Genomic DNA, 21,578 nt, shown 5'->3' on the forward strand with positions numbered 1-21,578 from the left:
ATAGAGTCATAGAGATGTACTGCCTTCGGTCCAACCTGTCCATGCCGACCAACACAACCTAATCCGACCTGCCAGCACCCGGCCCATATCCCTCCAAACCCTTCCTATTCATATACCCATCCAAATGCCTCTTAAATGTTGCAATTGTAACAGCCTCCACCACATCCTCTGGCAGCTCATTCCATACACATACCACCCTCTGCATGAAAAGGTTGCCCCTTAGGTCTCTTTTATATCTTTCCCCTCTCACCCTAAACCTATGCCCTCTAGTTCTGGACCCCCCCGACCCCAAGGGAAAGACTTTGTCTACTTATCCTATCCATGCCCCTCATAATTTTGTAAACCTCTATAAGGTCACCCCTCAGCCTCTGATGCTCCAGGGAAAACAGCCCCAGCCTGTTCAGCCTCTCCCTATAGCTCAAATCCTCTAACCCTGGCAACATGCTTGTAAATCTTTTCTGAACCCTTTCAAGTTTCACAACATCTTTCTGATAGGAAGGAGACCAGAATTGCACGCAGTATTCCAACAGTGGCCTAACCAATGTCCTTCAGTCTGACCTCTGAAAAAGTAGGAGATAGCTTGTTTGGAGGTGGGACTTTGGATTTCTGATCCCATCTGCCATTTTTGTCACATTAGAGAACTTCACCAACTGGGCGGGTGGGTTTGATTTTAATTCTGCATATTCTGCCTGAGTTTTCAGGCAGTTAAAATCACATTGCAAGCATCCTATGGCCATCTTATTTCTTTGACCAAAATAGGATTCTATTCATTTTGAAATGAATCTGCCAAGTAAGAGCCAAATTGTAAGATTAGTAACATGTTATTAAATGTTGTCAGAGTCTTCCGTTTGAATTAAGTGCATCCCACTTGGATTCTTTGTGCACTTTTAAAAATCGTACTCCCAGTTTTCAAAACCAATTAATGAATATAAATTATGGACAATAGTAGCCCCAAAACCAATTTCTGAGTATCTGTTTTGATTACTGATTTTTTTTTTGAAGTCCGTATGCTATCCATTTAGCTTCCTGCCATCTGATTCTACATGCTTTAATTTTGAAAAAAGTTGCAGGTTGTCTCCATGTTCAATACACTCACTCTGACTGACCTTCCATAACAATCTCCTGCTTCTTTCAATCAGGCAGGCCTTTGTTTGGCCCTCATGAGCTTCATGAGCTCTTGTTTGGATGGCAAGCCCATCCTTTCGTCATTAAGTGTCTGTCCGAGAGGAAACTGCAGTGCGTAACTATGTTTTTTTTGTGATGTGGACACCTATTTCAACCAGTTGAGCAGTGTTAAAGCCTAAAGGGAAAACTCTGTCCATTTTCTCTACATCTTCATATCAAATCCTTAATCATCTAAAACTTTTCAATTAGGTTATCCTTAATCTTTGTGTTGCTCAAGTAAGAGTTTAAAATAGATTTAGTTATTCTGATATCCAAGAAGAATGTTACCCTCAAAGGAGAACACAGTGCAAGGAAATGGGAACACCAAAGTACCTCCCTTCAAAGTCGCACACCATCCTGACTTGGAACTATATCATTGTTCCTTCACTGTTGATGAGTCAAAATCCTTAACTTTTGTTCCTAACAGCCTTGGAGATGTGCCTGCACCATATAGGCTGCAGCAGTTCATGAAAGCCTCTCACCACCATCATACCTTCATGGTAATTAGGGATGGACAGTAAATGTTGGTCTAACCAGTAATGCCCACATCCCATGGTTGAATAAATAAAAGGAAAGGACACCATATTCTCCATCTGTGAAATTTTCTTCAAATAACTTATTCTTTTGAAGAAATAATTTGCTCTATATTTCACTTGACATCCTCAATGCAGAAGCAAATTGCGAGTGATTACATCCATTGCAGATGCCAGTAATCATCTGCGTAGTGTTGGCTACAATTCAAATCATTCTTTTTTAAAACATGTTTGGATTCTATGTAGGCAATCCCAGACGAAGAACGCTGTTTATAGGAGCAGGCAGTCTTTGAATAGCCCAGGTCCAGGAGGAACGGAGATGGATCTACTGGTCAGGAGGGAGCGATCACGACGGGGCATTCGCAACAGTGGATATGATGTGAGTAGGATTGGTGGTTGTTTTGGACAGCTTCTATTTAGTTTTACCACGCTTTTACAATGAGCTTGGCACATTTTATTTGTTAAAGTATAAATATTGATAGCTGTAATTGAGCTGGACTCTAGATGATTAATGACACTGTATGGGGACAAAAAGAACAAAGGATACTATTAGTTTTTGTTGTTTTTCCCTCATGTTCTGTTCGATCTACTATTGTTCCTTGTGTGCAAATAGCAATGTTGGACATAAGCCATTGTATAGAGTGGAATTTCGAAAAACGGTAATTGGAGGAGATCGTTTAATCCCTCCAGCCTACTCTTCTATTAACTAGTTTGTATCTTAATACTGACTTCCTGCATGGATTTCAAAAACCTTAATACCCTTGACTAATCAAATTAAATCAAACTGATTTTTCAAATTTTCAATTGATTTTATCTTGCAGGTTTTATTAGATAACGTTATTGAGGGGAGGGGTAAAAATACAGCTAAATAGAGTTGGACTATGGAGTAGTCTTGATGTAATTGAATGGTAAAAGGGTGAAGAGCTTGCTTCTGCTCCACAGAAATATAGTCAACACATATTCAACAAGTTGCCATTACTTCCAGTAGGTTGTGCAGCAAATGGCACACTCAAGAATACTGTCACTTGAAAATAGACAGAATGACTAGGAAAGCTACAACAGGAAAAGTTGCTGGGGGGCAGCAGTGAGTTGGGTGGAAGCAGTTACCTGCAGGTTGGCCAACAGTGGGGTGCACAGAAGGCTCTGCCTTGATAATATAGTGTCTTCATCTCCATCTGTGCTTGCACAGGTGGCTGGTGGCCCTCCTGGTACTGTAAACACATGCTCTATTTTCAAAAAGATATTTTGTCAATATGAGGAGTCAGATGACTCTATTGAATGGGGAAATAGAAATTCCTTTGCCACATAGTCACATTGTTGGTGATCATAACTGACACGCTTATGGAACATTGAATTAATAACTTAGCATAAGTATCATGGGAGTGGTAACATAATGGTCATGTTGCTGGGCTAGTAAACCAAAGGCTTGAACTAATGCTCGGCAGAAATGAGTTTGAATCTCATGTGATTCTGATTTTGATTTAACTGACTAAATACAGTTGTAATAAAAAAGGATAAGCTCAGTTACGGTGATCAAGAAGCCATTGGAAATCCATAAAAACACATCATCCTGTGGTGATGGAAATCTGCCATCCTTACCAGCTTAGTCTTGCCTGTGCTTGGTCCTTAACTCCCATCAGAAATAGTCAAGAGTGTGGTGCTGGAAAAGCACAGTAGGTCAGGTAGCATCTGAGGAGCTGGAGAGTCGACATTTTGGGCATAAGCCCTTCATGAGGAACCATCAGAAATAGCCCAGAAAGCCACTCAGTTATAAGAAACAGAAAAATTAAATAAGAATAAAATTGGGTGGACCATAAGATGTCACCTGAAGAACGCAGAAACAAAAGTTACGTTTTGTGACGATTGTGATATAAATTCTCCCTCACAAACATCTAGGTCCATCTGCCAAGATTGAGACAGCCAATATTCAGAACTTGAAAGATTCCTGCTTATTAAACCATATATAGGGAGAAATATGGATGAGGTCTGAAAGTAAAATTTAGGAAACTGGGCAAGAAGTGGAGAAGCAAGATTTCTAAGACAGTAACCTCAGGATTGCTCCAAGTACCATGTGCTAATGAATATAGAAATAGAGTGATCGAGTGAATGAACTTGTAGCTGGGAAAATGGTGTAGGCAGGAGGGCTTTAAATTTATGGGACATTGGGTCCAGCTCTGTGGCAGATGGGACTTGATGCAGAGGATTTTACACTTTAGCAGGACTGAGATTTAATGTTCTTGTGGGGAGATTTACTAATGCTGTTGGGCAGATTCTGAGGTCGCCTGGGAACCTAAGAGGGCATTCAAATAGAATAAGAACAAAGCTGGCTATGGGAAACAGAAGAACTGTGAATGGAAGTGGAAATCAACAGGAAAACAAAATCCTCAAATCAGCCATGGTAAAATTACAGAATAATGGTAAAAAGACAGAATTAAAAGCACTCTGCAAATGCTGCATGTATTCGGATAGCCTTTTAGATTAATTGATGGCTCCAGTGAAAGTAAAAGGGTGTGATTTAATTGCCGTTATGCAGACTTGGCTCGACACTTGGAAGCTGAATATTAAAGAATATTTGGAAAGGATGGGCAAAAAGGAATAGGAAATGAGACAATACTGATCATAAAGGATCTGCTTCACTCAGAGGGTGCAGTGAACCTTTGGAATTTTCTACCGTGGATACTGTCAAAGCTTGGTCATTAAGTAAGTTCAGGATCGAGATTGATAAATTTATAACAACTTCAAGGGTTAGAGAGTAATGTGAAATTAGGGCACTGTGATGGATGATCATCAATGGTCTAGAATGGCAGAATAGACCCACAAGACTAAGGTTATGGAATTCCCTTAGCTGTTGAATCTGTGCTCTTCTATTTGAACCATCACTTGGAAGAAACACTTAAGAGTAGCATGGGCACAGAATCTACTCTGAGTGCAGTGTTCAGTATCCATCACAGTAGTACCACTGCACTGAATCCTGAAGGACTTACCTGCTAGTGGCTGTTAGTGAGAAAAGAAATAAAGAGCCAGCAAGTAATTAATGTACTGACCTCTGAGGCCTTTACAGCATTGACAAAGTGCAAAAAAGTGGGAATGCTCACTGATAATTGCAATGTTCCATACCATTCACTATTCTTCAGGTCATGAAACAGTTTATGTCTACATGCAGCAAGACCTGAAACTCCCTCACCACCAACACCCTATGGGTGTTAGCATTAACCATAAACATAACTAGACTTACTGTATAAAGACAATAGTTATAAGAGCAGGTCAGGGGCTGGGAATTGTGCAGCAAATCATTCATCTGCTGACCTTCCAAAGCCTATAAAGCAGTGTGATGGAATACTCTCAATTTGGTTGGATCAATGCAGCTCCGACAATACTCAAGGAGTACAGCACCATACAAAGCAAAGCAACCCACCATCTTGAACGTTCATACCATTCATCATTGGCACACAGGGATGGCGGTAATGTGTATCATCTACAGGGTACATTGCAACAATTTTCTGAAGCATTTTTAAAAGTATTTTTCAAACACTTAGCTTCTACAACCTGTACATACTGCTCTAAGTCGCACATCATCCTGACTTGGTGCCATAAAGCTTTGGTTTGCTTTGGAACAAAATCCTGGAAGTCCTTCCTAACAGTACTGTGGTGTATCTGCTCACCATGGAATCCAATGGCTCAATAAAGCAGCTCACCTCTGCCTTCTCAAGGTGAATAAGTAATGGGCAAGAAATACTGGTCTTGTCAGTGATGCCCTTATACCATGAATGACTTAAAATAAAGTTCCCACACTAAGCACATTGTAAGTGTCCTTACAGGCCATGCCTGCAACAATAAGGAGGGTGGATCACTATCACTTTCTCAAGGTCACTAAAGGATGGGCTGTATATGTTGGTTGTGCTGGTGATGCCCACACCCCATGAACACAAATGATCCCACGTTGACAGATAGCTTGCAACAGGAAATAGATAGTTGTTTTGTAGAATCTTTTTCAAAATCTCAAGGCTTTCCAAATAAATTAGTTAATGAAGTACTCTGGAAGCATGTAATACATCAGAGAAACACTGCTAACTTGCACGCAGGAAGCTCCAACGTGCAGAATTTGAACAGGCAATCTGTTTTCATCAGTGTAGATTGAGGGACATATATTGACCTAGTCCCCCAGCCATCTTCAGATACCACAGAAAGATGTTTTACCCTCACCGGAGAGGGCAAGCAGTTTAAGGTTCCATCTGAAAACTGACACCTCAATGCTGTCTCAGCATTGGAACTATCTGTCATTGAAATCTCTGGACTTGGACTTGAACTCAAACCCAATAAAGGAATATGGAAGTTGGGCATGAATTGAGTTAGAAGGTAAAAGTCAAGCTCTTACTGAATGAGGGAGCAAATACAAGGGTTCCTTTAGTTATACTACTCCAATTTCGTTTGTGCAGAAGCAGATGTTCTTTTGAACCCATGACCTTTTAACTCAAAGGTCGGTGTACGTTAATTGGTGCACTCGGAACATTGCCCTGGCACTTCACAGCACAGATCAACAATGTTTATGAGGAACCCAGCCTTTGGAGTTCTTGGGGAGATCTTGCTGGATATAGAGCTGGACCTTGTGCAATTAATAGGGCTTTTGTCACAGGTCACAGAACTGGTGGGGAAGCCCCTCAGTTCCATTGGGGATGCCTGAGGGAATCTAGTGTTGATCAGAGTTGCCATTGTCAGGCCTCCCCTGCTATTGTAATGCCTGGTGGCTGATGTCCCACCCATTCAGAGCTAACAAACAATCAGAGGTGAGCACTTACTCATTATCATCAGCTCCAGCGGAATCAGGACTGATGGTTTTAATTTATTGATTGGAGGGTGAGAAATGTCATGTTCAAAGGTGAGTGAGGTTCGGATTCAGGTGACAAAGTTGGTGGTAGGGGATTGGTACAGCAGGTTTGAGGCAATTCCAGAAGAATGAACAATTGACTTTTAGCAGCACCTCCCCTTCCCAATGTCAGGTCTATCCACCAGCCGCAGAGGACATAGTTACAAGTGACGCCCTCCCCCACTGCTGAAAGGGGGTTACTGTGTGACTTTCCAAGGGCTCAAGAAAGCTAATTTATCATTGTTGCCATGGTGAGTCCTATCCATTCACCTATCTTCTCAACAACTATCGATCAGGGATGTTCTGTCCCTCCAAGACCTCTCCTGGGACAAAGTGGGTTAAGTAGTCCTGGTAGCCACATGTCCTGTTACTGTAGGCTGCATTAAGTCCAGGCTATAGTTTGGAATTGCCATCACCATACATTTAATAGGAGCAAAACACATCAGACTAAGGCAATCAGGAAGATGAGGGTGATCCATTGCTGAAAGTGTACAGGAGCATTGTTACATGAGCAAATCTTGCTTACAAAATTGATTTATTTGAACAAAATCGATAAAGTGTCATAACGTTGTGATGGATGGCTACACGATTGTTTTTAATAAGTCTTTCTACAGCTGCCTCTAATTTGCATAACATGTTTGAAATTTCCATAATGCCCTCTGAGGAGCAGCATGAGCTGTTGGTTCACACATCACACATGAAATACATTTCTCTTACCTGATGGGTAAAGCTTGTGCCAGTATGTTAGCATGAAAAGATTCAGGGGGTGTGTACCATACCTCAACTCTGTTGACCAGGGAATTGTTGTAACTGCTGTGGCAAGGCTGGTGAGCATTTTGCAAAACATTTCGACTGAAGACTATTACCCTGTTCAGTTAAGGAAAGGAAAAGTCTTGAGCACATTATTGTATTTCACCATGATTCTCAAATGATTAATTACTTTCAAAGTGCAATCACTCCCGGCAAATATGACGTTGAATTTGTATGCAGCAGATAGTACAGAAAAGCAAGGTGCAGGAATGACCTTGTTTATTTTGGTGGATATGAATTGAAGGGTTGTGTTGGTTATAGAAAGACCTGTAAAATCTCCTGCCTATCTTCAGGCACTGCCCATTGACTCTTTTATGTATAAATGATGAGGAAGACCTGACTTGATATCTCACCAAAACAATAGAAGACTGCACAAAATGCAGCCCTGTCAGAGTACTGCATTGAAATCCTTCATGAATGTAAAAATGAATGCATTTTTACAAGGATATGAAAAAGGAACATTGATAATTGGGACTAAATAGATTACTCTTTGAAACAGACAGCACAGACTTCATGGACTGAATTGCCTGCTTTTGCACTGTACTATCCTAAGATTCCAATTTCTCTCTGATGTGGGTATAATATTCAAGTTGCTGGTCTGTCAATAACCTTTCTGCCTATCAGAGCAAAGCTGCACCATGTCATATTTAGTCCAGTTACCATAGCAATATATGCACTGTAAACCAGATGCTTTGCTAATCCCTGTTGTAGATGTTCATCGGGATCAGAAGGCAAAGGGTGCAATTTGCAGAAAGAAACTGTCATTGAGTGAGTACACAAATCAGAAATAAGAATGATTAACAAAAAGTGTACAATTGTAGAGTACCAATCACAACCTCAGGACATTCCTAAAGTGCTTCATAGCCTGTGAAGTACATTTGTAGTGTGGTTACAGTTGTAACACAGTGAAATGGCAGCCAATTTGTGCAAAACAAGATCCCACAAATAGGACTGAGATGATCAGATCTTCTGATTTTAATGATGGTATTTGATTGATGAATATTGGTCAGGTCTTCTCTACTTCTTCCAAAAAGTAGTATGGGTTTGTTTTTACATCCATCTCAGTGGATGGACAGGTTATTCACTTGAAAGTTTCATCCACAAATAGTTCCGCCATATGGTGGTACACGAGAAGTTTCAAATTAGATGGGTGAGTGGGATTTGAAACAGCAACTTTTTGACAAAGCTGGACACTGAGCCAATGAAAGCATCACTTTCAGCTGTCAATGGCATATTGTGGAGCAATGCATTCTGGACATCACTTGACTAACCAAACATTATGCCAATTTTGACTTGTTGGTTTCTGGAGAAACAATTTAAAGAACTCTTTGTCAAAAAAAATGTAAAGGTCTCTGAGGACAAGCACATGGTTATTGGTCTAAGCAATGGTTTGATACTGTCCGAAATGCAATTAAAATGAATTCCTGTGTTTTGCCAGTACTGGAAAAAAGCATCTAACATCATCTTGTTTCTGAGTCCACTGTGAATGGATGCATAGAACAAGTTACAATTTTAATTACAGATTTAAAGTAATTGCCATTTATAATTTAATTATAGACTGTATTTGTTTCAGGTTTTAATAATCTGATAATCAAAGCTTTTATGCTATTAAGGTCATTTAATTTTGATTCAAATGTTTACATGTATGAAGTATTACAAAAAGCCAATACTTGATTTTTATTGAGACAAAAAGCACACAACAGCAATAAAAGCCTGCAATAATATGCAGCATTCATTGTAACCCATTAGAAAGACTAGATAGATTCTCATGAAAGCAAAAGAAAGCATGAGTTATCAGCCAATTCAAAATCCCGTAGAAAAGTTATTAGAGATGGTAACAATCCAATACAAAGGAGTGAACCATAAGACAGAATCAGGTATTCCATGTAGCTTCAGGAAGAGGCTATTTAGTTCTTCAGCCTAACTCCATATCCTGTGAACCATGTCATGTAATTTTTTTTGACAAAGTCTATCAATCTTGCTTAAAAATTTATGATCGACCCGGCATCAATTGCTATTTGGGGATAGGAATCCCACAATTCCATCATCTTTTGCGCGGGGAAGTGGTTCCTAATTTTACTCATGAAATATTTAGCCATGCCCTTAACTCTGGACAGAGTAGGGTGCTGGATCTGGGTGGGATGCTCTTCTGAGGGTGGGTGAGGACTGTTAGGCCACATAACCTTCTCCTACACTGTACAGGTTCTATGATTTAGTGGCTCTGTCTTGTGATGGGCCTACATCACAACTTCTCTAATACGCTTCCTAAACTTCATTTCATCTCAACCTCACTTTCCTTTTTGATCCAGCTTTTAGTTACCCCATCATTCTTTGGCTCAGTATCAAATTTAATATGATAAACTCTCCTGCCAAATATTGTGGAACAATTTCCTCCATTAAAGTGCTTTACTAATTTAGATTGATGTTTGGGGCAGACTTGCAGCACAGTCCAGATCACTGTAAGTTGGTTGTTGTTTATTTGTGCACTCATCATGGATGTTAGTTTGTTGCTATTGCTATAACTAAGAGGCATCTAATCTCTGTGATGGAATAGTCAAACATCTATGAAGAAATTGATGGACTGACACCAATCAATAAAATAGATTGCAAATCATCAACCAGAATCTGTCAGACATAACTATCTGAGCAATTCAAATTCAGCTAGTTCTTAAATTTTGTCCTTCATTGACAGGAATTGTTCGGAATTTTTAATTCGGTGCAAGAGATTTAGGCTGTCTTTGACAGGTTCAAAAGCAGAGGATGGTCTGAAATTATTAATTTCTAGGCGTCACCAAGTTGTTATGCTTCACTCTCTAACTGCTATTTTAGTGGAAGGCTTTGAGGGTAACTTTTTCACGCAGAGGGTGGTGCGTGTATGGAATGAACTGCCAGAGGAAGTGGTGGAGGCTGGTACGATTACAACATATAAAAGGCATCTGGATGGGTACATTAATAGGATGGGTTTAGACGGATGTGGGCCAAATGCTGACAAATGGGACTAGGTCAGATTGGGATATCTGGTCGGTGTGGAACAGTTGAACCGACAGGTCTGTTTCTGTACTGTAGTACTCTGTAGCTGTGTGAAATTTACAGCACAGAAACAGGCCATTCAGCTGAACTGGTGTCTGCTGGTATTAAGGTCCACAAGAACTTGTTAAGCTTGTAAATATTGTTTATGATAATTCAATGATGCCTCCTTTCAAATAATGGACAGAAAGATGCCTTACTAGTGTGTTGAACATAGAAACCATTGTTAACAATAGTCAATAATACCATGTTTAAAAACTCAATCTGCACAGTATTTATTTGTGTGTTTACCATCAGAATAAATGATTGAATAGCAGATATCTTAGGTTATGACTCACCCATGTCCCACATAACTTTGTTGGAAATCTTGCCATGATGAGAAATATTGTTGAGCTAATTCAAAAACTAATCAGTGCCTTTTAGTGTAGATGCGTGCCTCAGAACACATGCGGTTCCATGTAAGATTAGATTCCCTACAGTGTGGAAACAGGCCTTCCGCCCAACAAGTCCACACCGACCTTCCAAAGAGTAACCCACCCAGACCCAATCCTCTACCCTGTATTTATCCCTGTCTAATGCACCTAGCCTACACATCCTTGAACCCTGTGGGCAATTTAGCATGACTAATTCACCTAACCTGCATACCTTTGGATTGTGGGAGGAAACCTGTGCAGATACAGGGAGAATGTACAAACTCCACACAGTCACCCACATTTGGAATTGAACCCAGATCTTTGCCACTGTGAGGCAGCAGTGCTAACCACTGAGCCACTATGCCAGCACGCCACTGTATATGTTAGTGACTTCTATACTTCTAATTCTGGCCTTCATTTCACCTGCCATCTTTATTTCTGGCCATTGAATCATCATTTCGACCTCACACTTTTCCGAAACTCTTCTGTTTTGCTTTCTGTGCTTGCATTTTCCTGAAAACCTACAGTCCAGTCTCTCTTTCATATACCATGCTTTGTGCTCTGCCACTTTTCAGTCCTTCATTATATCTACTAAGGTGAGCTGGTTTGGGATCAAATTATGTAAGTGCAAAATTGGTGATATTGGATTTAAGTAATGTGAAAATGTTTCATTATCCGCATTCTGTTTTGATACTAATTACATTTTTGTTTGGTATTAAACAAACTAGGTATTATAGGAGAGATCAGGCATAACATTCATTTTTGGCTTGTACTGTTGAATATTCAACAAATACCATTGCAGCCTTGGTGCTGTAATTGACCCCAAGTTCAGCTTTGAATCACATGACTGTTCCATCACCAAGGCCACTCTTCTCGGTATTATCACTTAGCTGTGTCCAGCCTCAGCTCATCTGCTGCTGAAATCTTATGCATATCTTTGTTACCGCTACATGTTCCTAGTCCAAAGCACTCTGACTGCCCTCTCATCTCTAAACTGCCGTAAACACAAAAAGCAAAATACTGTGGCTCCTAGAAATCAAAATCAATCACAGAGAACTGAACAGGTCTGGTATCATTCGTGGAGAGAGAACCATGATTAATATTTCGGGTCTGGTATCACTTTTCCTCAGGTTTCTGTCTCCACAGGGGGTGCAAGATCTGTAAAGTTTCTCCAGCATTCTTTTTGATTTTTCCGTAATTATTAATCCACTCAATACCTTCCTGCTTGTATCTTAACTCACTTAAATTTTGTTTACACTTCACTCAGTTCTTGCTGACCTACATTGGATCTTGTTGAAGTAACTTCTTAGATTTTGAAGTTCTCGTTATTATTTTCAAGTCACTATCTCTATATTCTCCTCCAACCGTACAATTCTCTGAGATATCTGCGTTCCTCCAATTCTGGTCTCTCCGGTTTTGAGCGCTGTGCCATTAGCAGTTCTGGAGTTTCTCTTTAAACCTCCCTTTTTCTTTCTGCTCCTTTAAACCTGACACTTGTTTCAAGTTTAGTCTTAATATTTTGTGATATAGCTGAATGGTAGATAGTGTTTGATAACTTTCCTTTTAATATGCTAAAGTTGCTAGAAATGTTTATGGGTGAGTTGTCACATCCAGCAACAAGAAAATTTGTAAGTTGTTCTGCTTTTCTAAAGACAAAATATTGGCATGAGACTTTTTTGTGTATTTGATTTAATTCTCAAAGTGTAGTAGGTTCGCTGATGGATTAATAACACAGAGAAAATGAGATTATATTCCAGCTGGCAGTTCCAGATATTGGCAGTTAACTTTAAGCAATCTGGAGATGGAAAGCTGGCTTGGTAAAAGTGACCATGAGGCTATGCCAGCTAACACCATTTCAATGTAGAGCTACTACATGTTGAGCTTATATAAAACTCACAGCAAGCTGGTGCTTCATGAAGTATGAAATATAAACTAGCCCTGTGACCACTTAAAAAAAAATATCCAGAATGATTCAATTGAGGCAGAGGCTGCAGAGATTTTCAATTGGTTTGACATGAAATCAGTTATTACCAGTAAAAAAAAATGTGAAAGCAAGTCTCTTTGAAAGACAGTCCTATTTCTTATAGGTGTATACAGTATTTTAAATCGCCTTGATTGTTACCGAACGTCTCACATGTAGTGAAATGCTTTGAAAGGTAATCAACTTTTGCTATTTTCACAAATGTGAAAACTATTTTTATGGACCAGAGCAAACCCCCTTAAATTGTATGACGAAATTGGTCTCGACCCTAATGGGTTTTTTTAAATTTAAAGGAAATATGATGTGCTGTGTTCCAGGTGCAATTCGATTGGTCAAACTGCTTGATATTAAGCAGAACACAATTTATTCAAATGCTATGAAATGCAAGAAATGAAAGAGGAACTTGGAATAACTTAATGCTTTGGAAAATGGAATAATAGGTTATTTTACTACTAAACAGTATCGGTTTCAATATAGTAACATCCCATAAATACATCCGTGGCAAAAGGCACATTCAGCAAACAGCTTTGTCTCACATGCAATCCAATAGCCCAGGAAGAGAATCCCCAGCTTTTGGCTGTAATCAAGAGGGGGAAAAATAGCTTCCACTTCTTCAATAGCCCAACAATAACTGTTGAAAGCTAATCCTAAAATCCCTGGTTCTGTAAGTGGGTGCTTGACCACACCCTTTCAGGCTGCTTCTATTGTCCCAACATTTTGAAAAAAACACCCAAGGCTTCATAAGTAGTTTATCTTCTCACAGACTGCTCAGTGCCTGTCCCCCAATCTCTCTCTCTATCATCACACTGCTTTGTACCGTGCAAGATGCAGTAAGTAAAATGCAAGGAAATGACAGTCAATTAAATCACTGTTTTCAGGCGCCCTATCAGCTAAGACATCAGGAGAGTTCCCATTAATGCTTCCAATGAGGTCTGAAACGGGAATTACATATCATTTTAATGTCTCATTTCATTCCTCAGTGCTGCAAATAATGTTTTCTTTTGCTTCTCCTTTGACATACTTATGCCTCAATCAGCATTACTAAAATAGATTATTTGTGCAGCATTACTTTGCTTCTTCGCTTTGCACAAATTGGCTGCAGTGTTCTCCACATTCAGTACTTACTCTGTCACTTGTGGCTTGGTTGGTCGAATGCTTGTCTGGGATTCTGGATTCAAGTCCCGCTCTCAGGATTTGAGCATAAATGTGAAGGTGGAGGTTCCAGTGCGGTACTGAGAAATACTACACTGTTGGAGTTGGTGTTTGACAAGGTTGTTAAAACAAGATCCAGTCTTCCCTCTTAGATGGGCGTAAAAGATCCAATGCCACTATTTCAAAGGAGAGCAGATAAATTCTCCCCTGTGTCTCGGCCAATATATAAACTTCAACCAATGTCACAAAATTAGATGATCTTGCCATTGCTGTTTGAGGGTCTCAGTGTGTACATTGGTGATTCCATTTCCACAATGTAACTCCAATAATATGGTTCATTTGCTGGAACTCACCCTGGCATCTCTGCAGTCAGGAAAGGCACTGTAACAATACCAGTCTTTCTTTAACTGAGTCATGCTTTCCCTACCTGTCTATCGCGTTGCTTTTTTTTTGTTTTTAAAGACTGAGCCAGAGTTGACAGAAGAAACAAACGTTGACCGAATTGCGGAGTCTCAGACTGCCACCCGAGCAAGACAGGCCAAAGGTCACTCGGAATCCTCCACCCTCAGCTCCCAGCCGTCTATCGACGAGGTCAGGCAGCACATGCACCAGCTCCTGGAGGAAGCGTTTAGCCTGGCCTCTGCAGGACGGGTCGCTCACGGCCGTCACCAGATGCACTACACCACGGGTCAGCCATTACCCTACACCGAGCTGGTCACCAGCGCCCCTGGAACCATGAGCAGATCGAGGGCTGGACTCCAATGGGTTCCTGCGTGTGGCCAGGACCTGTGCCAGTATAGTTTGCCCAGACCTGTGAGTATTACACCTCCTAGCTGATACATGGCATTATAGAACATAGCAACAGTGGAACATGAAACCAATTAAGCCCTTCAAACCTGTTCCTCCATTCTGAGAGATCACAGTTGATCTGTATTTTAACTACATTCACACACTTTGGCTCCCTGCTGTTTTATACCCTTCCCAAGCGAAAACCTCTCAACCTCAGATGTAAATTCACTAAGGAAGCTAGATTAACTGCTTTTTGTAGGATAAAGTTCAAAATTCTCTCACCTTGTGTGTGAAGAAGTACATACAGACATATGAATTAGGAGTAGGCCATTCAGCCCCTTGAGCCTGCCCCACTATTAAACAAAGTTATGATCTGTTAGTGACCTCAAAGTCACATTCCCCTATACCTTGACAACATCTCAACCCCTTGCCTAACAAGAATCCATTCACGCCTGCTTTAAAAACTTTCAAGGAAGTGGATAGGAATATGAGTGGGAAGGAATTAGTGGAATACGGGCCAAATTGCTGGAAAATGGGACTAAATATATTTAGGATATCTGGTTGGCATGGACACCAAAGAGTCTGTTTCTATGCAGTACATCTCTATGATTATGACTGCTTCCACCACATTTTCAAGAAGAGAGTTTCAAAGACTCATGACCCTTTGAGAGAAAACAAAATTGGCATTTTTTAAATGGACGACCCCTGATTTTGAAATAATGATATTGGTTCTAGGTTCTCCCAGAAGAAGAAACATCCTCTCTATCTCTGTCCTGTCAGGACTCCTCAGAGTCTTATATGTTTTAATCAAGTCATCCCTTACTCTTACAAATTCTAGCAGATACAGATCTAGCCTGTACAACCTTCCCCCATAAGACAACACCCCCATTCCATGTGAACTGCCACCAATGCATTTACATCCCTTCTTAATTAAGGTGACCAATACTATATACTGTACTCCACAGATGTGGTTTCACCAATGCCCTGCGTAACTGAAGCATACTTTTGTATTCAACAACCCCCATGGTAAATCATAACTTTCTTAATATTTGCTGTACCTGCATGCCAAACTTTTGAGATTCATGCACGAGGACATCCAATTCCCTCTGCACCTCAGAACTCTGCAGTAACTTACATTGAGATTAAAAGAAAAATTCCTGTCAAAATGGAAGTTTCACATTTTACCACATTATCTTTGCCCACTCCTTTGTTGTTATCTCTTTATGACATCTCGACAACTTGCTTTCCTACCTATCTTTATGTCATCAGAAAATGTAGCATCCATGGTTTTTGTATCTTCTAAATTGATACATAAATTATAAATAGTTGAGGTCCCAGCACTGATCCATGTGGCACACTACTTGTTATATCATGCCCGACTGAAAAAGAGCCATATATGCTACTGTCTGCTTCCTCTTACCAAGCTAATCATCCCTCCAGGCCAATATTATACCCCTTCAGTATGAGCTTTTATTTTCTGCAATAATCTTTGATGTGGTATTTTATCAGTGCCTTCTGAAAATCTCAGGAGAGTGCATCTACTGGTTCCTCTTTAACCGTAATATATGTTACCTCCCCAAAGAACACTAATATTTTGGTCAAAAAGAATTTCCCTTGCACAAAGTCATATTGACTCTGCCTGATTACATTGAACTTACCTAAGCGTTATGTTATGTCATTAATAATAATTTCTCATGTTTTCTGTATGGTAGATGTTAAACTAACTTTCATATGGATTCCTGCTTTTTGTCTCCCTCCCTTTTTTAATAAAAATGTTACATTTACTACCTTCCAATTAGATGGGTCTGTCCCTGAATCAGTGGAGGTTTGGAAAATAAAAACCGATGTATCTCAATAGCTGCGTCTCTTAAAACCAAGGATGAAGTTTGTCAGAACATGGGCTGGACACTTGTTAGCTAGGAGAAAGTGAGGACTGCAGATGCTGGAGATCAGAGCTGAAAAATGTGTTGCTGGAAACAACAGGTGACAGATCAAAAGATTAGATGAAATACATTTTTTATAAAAATCCAAAAACAGCCAAAACTAGACAATACAAGTAACATCCCAGATGGAGTAATAAATCGAGAGACGGACAAGAGGGAAGAACTCAGGAAGTTCAAAATCAATAAAGGAGAGGTAATGTTACCTCCCCTCCCCTATCAGCATTCCGGAAAGACCACTCCCTCCGTGACTCCCTCGTCAGGTCCACACCCCCCACCAACCCAACCTCCACTCCCGGCACCTTCCCCTGCAACCACAAGAAATGCAAAACTTGTGCCCACACCTCCCCCCTCACTTCCCTCCAAGGCCCCGAGGGATCCTTTCATATCCGTCACAAATTCACCTGCACCTCCACACACATCATTTACTGCATCCGCTGCACCCGATGTGGCCTCCTCTACATTGGGAAGACAGGCCGCCTACTTGCGGAACGTTTCAGAGAATACCTATGGGATACCTGCACCAACCAACCCAACCGCTCTGTGGCTGAACACTTTAACTCCCCCTCCCACTCCGCCAAGGAATTGCAGGTCCTTGGCCTCCTCCATCGCCAGACCATGGCAACACGACGCCTGGAGGAAGAGCGCCTCATCTTCCGTCTAGGAACCCTCCAAACACAAGGGATGCTCTTGGTTGAACCAAAGCTATTATGAGGTCAACAGCCAAGTGGCCATAGTTGAATTCAAACTGGGTGTCAGTGAGCAAGGTACCACTTCCCATTCCCAACGCCCCTCCCCCAAGTCCCTCCTCCCTACCTTTTATCTTAGCCTGCTTGGCACAACTTCCTCACTCCTGAAGAAGGGCTTATGCCCGAAACGTCGATTCTCCTGCTTCTTGGATGCTGCCTGACCTGCTGCGCTTTTCCAGCAACACATTTTTCAGCTCTGGACACTTGTCAGCCCAGGGCTCCAAATATTTACTCATTACCTCTCCTTTATTGATTTTGATCTTCCTGAGTTCCTCTGTCTTGTCCATCTCTCGATTTATTACTCCATCTGGGATGCTACTTGTATTGTCTAATTATGGTTGTTTTTGGATGTTTTTTTAATGTATTTCATCCAATCTTTTGATCTGTCACCTGTTGTTCCACAATTATTTTCCACAATTTTCTTTTTAGTACCATCTTCAACACTTCTCGTTAATCAGTCATGTTGGAGATTTTATCTTTGAATTTCCTCGCTTATTAAAAAGTACTTATCTGTGTATTCTGAAACATCCCCTTTAAATATTTGCTACTTCATCTCTGTTGACTGACCTTTTGCTGCCCTTTCTTGAATAGCTTCCTATTGCACAGTACCATGGCCAGTGAGCTCAACCACCATTCAGCCCTTGCTTTCACGCAGACAAGCTAAATGAAACTCAAACTGTTGGATGGTTGCAAAGGCTGAAGGTCCTGTACAAATAGCCTCTGAACGCCCTTTCCTGCCACTCTCAATAACAATCTCCCATCCCTGAACATAGACTCATAGAGATTTACATCCGAAGGAAATAGACCCTTCGGTCCAACCTGTCCATGCCGACCAGACACCCCAAACCAATCATTGACCAAATGAAATAACTCAACCCTAAGAGGTGTGACTATCTCTTGGTACAAAGAATGCAGATATAACCTCCCCCAACCCCGAATGTGGTGCACTGTCTCTAGTTCCACCTCCTGTTCATAAACTCAGAAATTTCTAACCCTTGATGCTGATATATTTGCTCTGCACCAAACTCACGATCAGTAACTCATATTGGCTGCAACTGTGAGATAGCACCTGTCCTGCCATACTTAATGCATTTTATTAATGATTTAGTTATGTTTTTCACTTCCATACATTAGTTATCCTCCATACATTAGTTATCCTTTATTTTATGAACTTTACCATCAATTTGTATACTATTTTAACACTTAGGAAAAGAAAGGACCTTAACATCCCAGAGACTTACCAAACTGTTGGTTGCTTTCTCCCTAGTGAGCAAGAGCCAATTCCAATCAGTCTATGTCCATCTCTGACTGTCTATTTCAGGGTCCTCACTTGGTCCACTCCTCTAGGTGCTGCTGACTGCCTGTCATGGGGTCTTTCTCACACCCACACCTTTAGGTGCTGCTGACTGCTCTCTGAATAGTCTGACATTGATTTTAAGGTGAACGGCCCTTGACCAAGAACTCCCCCACTGTCACTAAAGGGTTCCCCCTATCAAAAGTCTCGGTCACATTACACTTTTACATTCTGATGAAGAATTAATACCGGGCCATAAATGGTTAAGTGGACAGGTTGCACTCATTTAGCTTGTGTTCCCTTCAATATAGGAGATGAGATGTTTTAATTGAAGTGTTCAAGCTGATTTAAAGGGTTGAAAGTTTATTCCCCAGGGTACAAGTGAGGTGTAAAGCAGGTGTAAAACTGGATGGGTGAACAGAGTGCACCATATTCATTACCTGTCTGTCTCACTGATATTTTACCAGCGGTGAGAAAGTAGTTGGATTACCGATGGACCGTTAGCTGGTTCAGACTTTTACATGGCTGCTGTCATTGTTATTTTCCAGTGGTATGGGAGGCCTGTGCCATCTAACAAAACCATCAGCTAAATCCTGGCAGCGAGCTGGGATTTTTTATTTCATAAAATCACTACAGTACGGAAACAGGCCATTTGGCCATTTGACCCTCCAAAAAGTAACCCAGCCAGACCTATTCCCCTACCCTATTACTGCACATTTCTTCTAACTAATGCAGCTAATCTATACAAACCTGAATACTATGGACAATTTAGCCAATTCACCAAACCTGCACATCTTTGGATTGTGGGAAGAAACCGGAGCAAACCCACATAGATGTGGTGAGAATATACAAACTCCACACAGTTCCCTGAGGCTGGAATTGAACTTGGATCATATAGTCATAGAGATGTACAGCATGGAAACAGACCCTTCGGTCCAACCCGTCCACGCCGACCAGATATCCCAACCCAATCTAGTCTCATCTGCCAGCACCCGGCCCATATCGCTCATTCCATACTCGTACCACCCTCTGTGTGAAAAAGTTGCCCCTTAGGTCTCTTTTATATCTATCCCCTCCCTGGCACTGTGAGGCTGTAGTGCTAACCACTAAGTCACCAAGCCACCGCTGTTTGTAGGAGAGTCAGGGAGTTCTTCCTGTTCGAATACCTTGTGCATCTTGAAGGATATGCCCTCTTCCCCAGCAGAAGGGGACATCCCTCTTGATTTCCCCATACCCCGGCTTGTTGACTTCCACTGCCCACACCTTGCCAGGCTTACTCTGATTACTCAGGTAGAGCTGCTACATGACCTAACCTGCTTCGGAGACTCCATCGCTGCATCTGACAAGGGATTGTCACCGGCTCCAGCAGTGATCGCTGCACCTAGCGATGTTACTCAGACTGAAGAACCGCTGATTAGTCAGCATCTCTGGGAGGTAGGATATCCATCCTATTGGTGTCAGAAACTGCAACCTTAGGTTGCATTTCAGTGCTTAAAAAGAAGTTAAAACCTTCAAATCAGAGTCAGGTCATTCAGAAGTTAAGTCAGAAAGGACCTCTTCACACAAAGCAAGTGAAATCCTGGACCTTTTGACCTCCATAAGTCTTTAAGGCATCTAAAAACTTTGAAACTGAGAATTATAGTCTTTGTTAGGTAAAGATATTAAAGATCACAAATCTAAATCATACATATGGAGTTGCGATACAGATCAACCTGTGATCAAACAGAATAAGCTTGAGGGGCCAAGTGTCCTCCTATTTCTGGGTAAGGTATCGATTCCAGGAGACGACTCATCTTAAGTTTAGAATCACAATAGTGTGCTGATTGAAGGGCTGAAAAATAATCATTAAACCAGCTCTTAACTTCATTGATTTTAACACAATAAATGAGCAAAAGAAAAAAACATTTTATGGATTTTGCTCCCATGAGAATTGATAAATAATTAATTTTTTTTTCAATGATCCATCTCATCAACACAATGCAAGTGACCAGTGAACACCTCAGACTTTGGCTTTGAAACTGTGGATCTGATATCTTGAAGGAGTCTTGTCAAGCAGGCAGCTGCTGTTTGCTGGTCTACAGCTATTTGCCTGTACAGGGTGCCTTTGAATATAAAAATTGTTCCAAGATGTTTCACAGAGTTTTAAAGCACAAATAAATGGAGCAACTGAGGCCATTTGCCCTACCATGTCAATGAGGTAAGTTTTAGGGCAACATTTTGAAGTGGGCGAGGTATAGAATGTTTTTTTTTTCTGTCTCAGTCAGTAGATCAGCAGTCCTTTTAAGAAACTTGCTCAGGGAATCATCACTGTATCATAACATGCGACATGATAGCTTCAAGGATCTCCGCCTCCATCTTAACTGGGATTACTTAAAGCATGCCATGCTACGAGAAGCATAGTCCTCATTTTTACTTGAATGGGTAATGCAAGCCAAGATATTTCGGTGCTACTGAATGTAATTTAGTTTGTACAATAGCCAGCTGTAATAAAAATTTACTGGATCTTTCAATGCCATGCTATCCACAGTTAGTTTCTCATGTTACACATTACCACACCAGGTACTATATTCTGCTGAAGGCAAAACCCACGTCATAGAGATTTGAGGAGGGAATTCCAAACTTTAGGGACTAGGTAAGTGAAGTTGCAGCTTAAATTAGATTAAAAATATAGATTGAAAATCGGTGATGTCCAAGAGGCCAGAGTTAACAGAAAATACAAATCCAGGAGGTTACTTGGGTAGAGAAGGGCAACAGCATGGATGGATTGGAAAACAACATTGCAATTTCATATTTCAGTTTTCCATGACTCACTGGCGCTTGTATTTAATAATATTTCTTGGAATAAAAGCACAGCTTTTGATT

The 21,578-nt window shown here is 40.8% G+C and overlaps 1 protein-coding gene across 3 annotated transcripts in view; it reads left to right on the forward strand.

The window, feature by feature from the left end:
- LOC122557711 (UPF0606 protein KIAA1549L-like) overlaps positions 1-21,578 on the forward strand; it is a 267,459-nt gene that overhangs the window by 228,084 nt on the left and 17,797 nt on the right. For all 3 annotated transcript variants that reach the window (XM_043705603.1, XM_043705602.1, XM_043705604.1), the window contains 2 exons: positions 1,944-2,076; positions 14,407-14,757. In XM_043705603.1, the coding sequence (XP_043561538.1) occupies positions 1,944-2,076; positions 14,407-14,757 (484 nt within the window). The remainder of the gene's footprint in view (positions 1-1,943; positions 2,077-14,406; positions 14,758-21,578) is intronic.

The sequence above is a fragment of the Chiloscyllium plagiosum genome, chromosome 16, assembly GCF_004010195.1.
Source record: "Chiloscyllium plagiosum isolate BGI_BamShark_2017 chromosome 16, ASM401019v2, whole genome shotgun sequence".
NCBI classification, from domain to species: Eukaryota; Metazoa; Chordata; class Chondrichthyes; order Orectolobiformes; family Hemiscylliidae; genus Chiloscyllium; species Chiloscyllium plagiosum.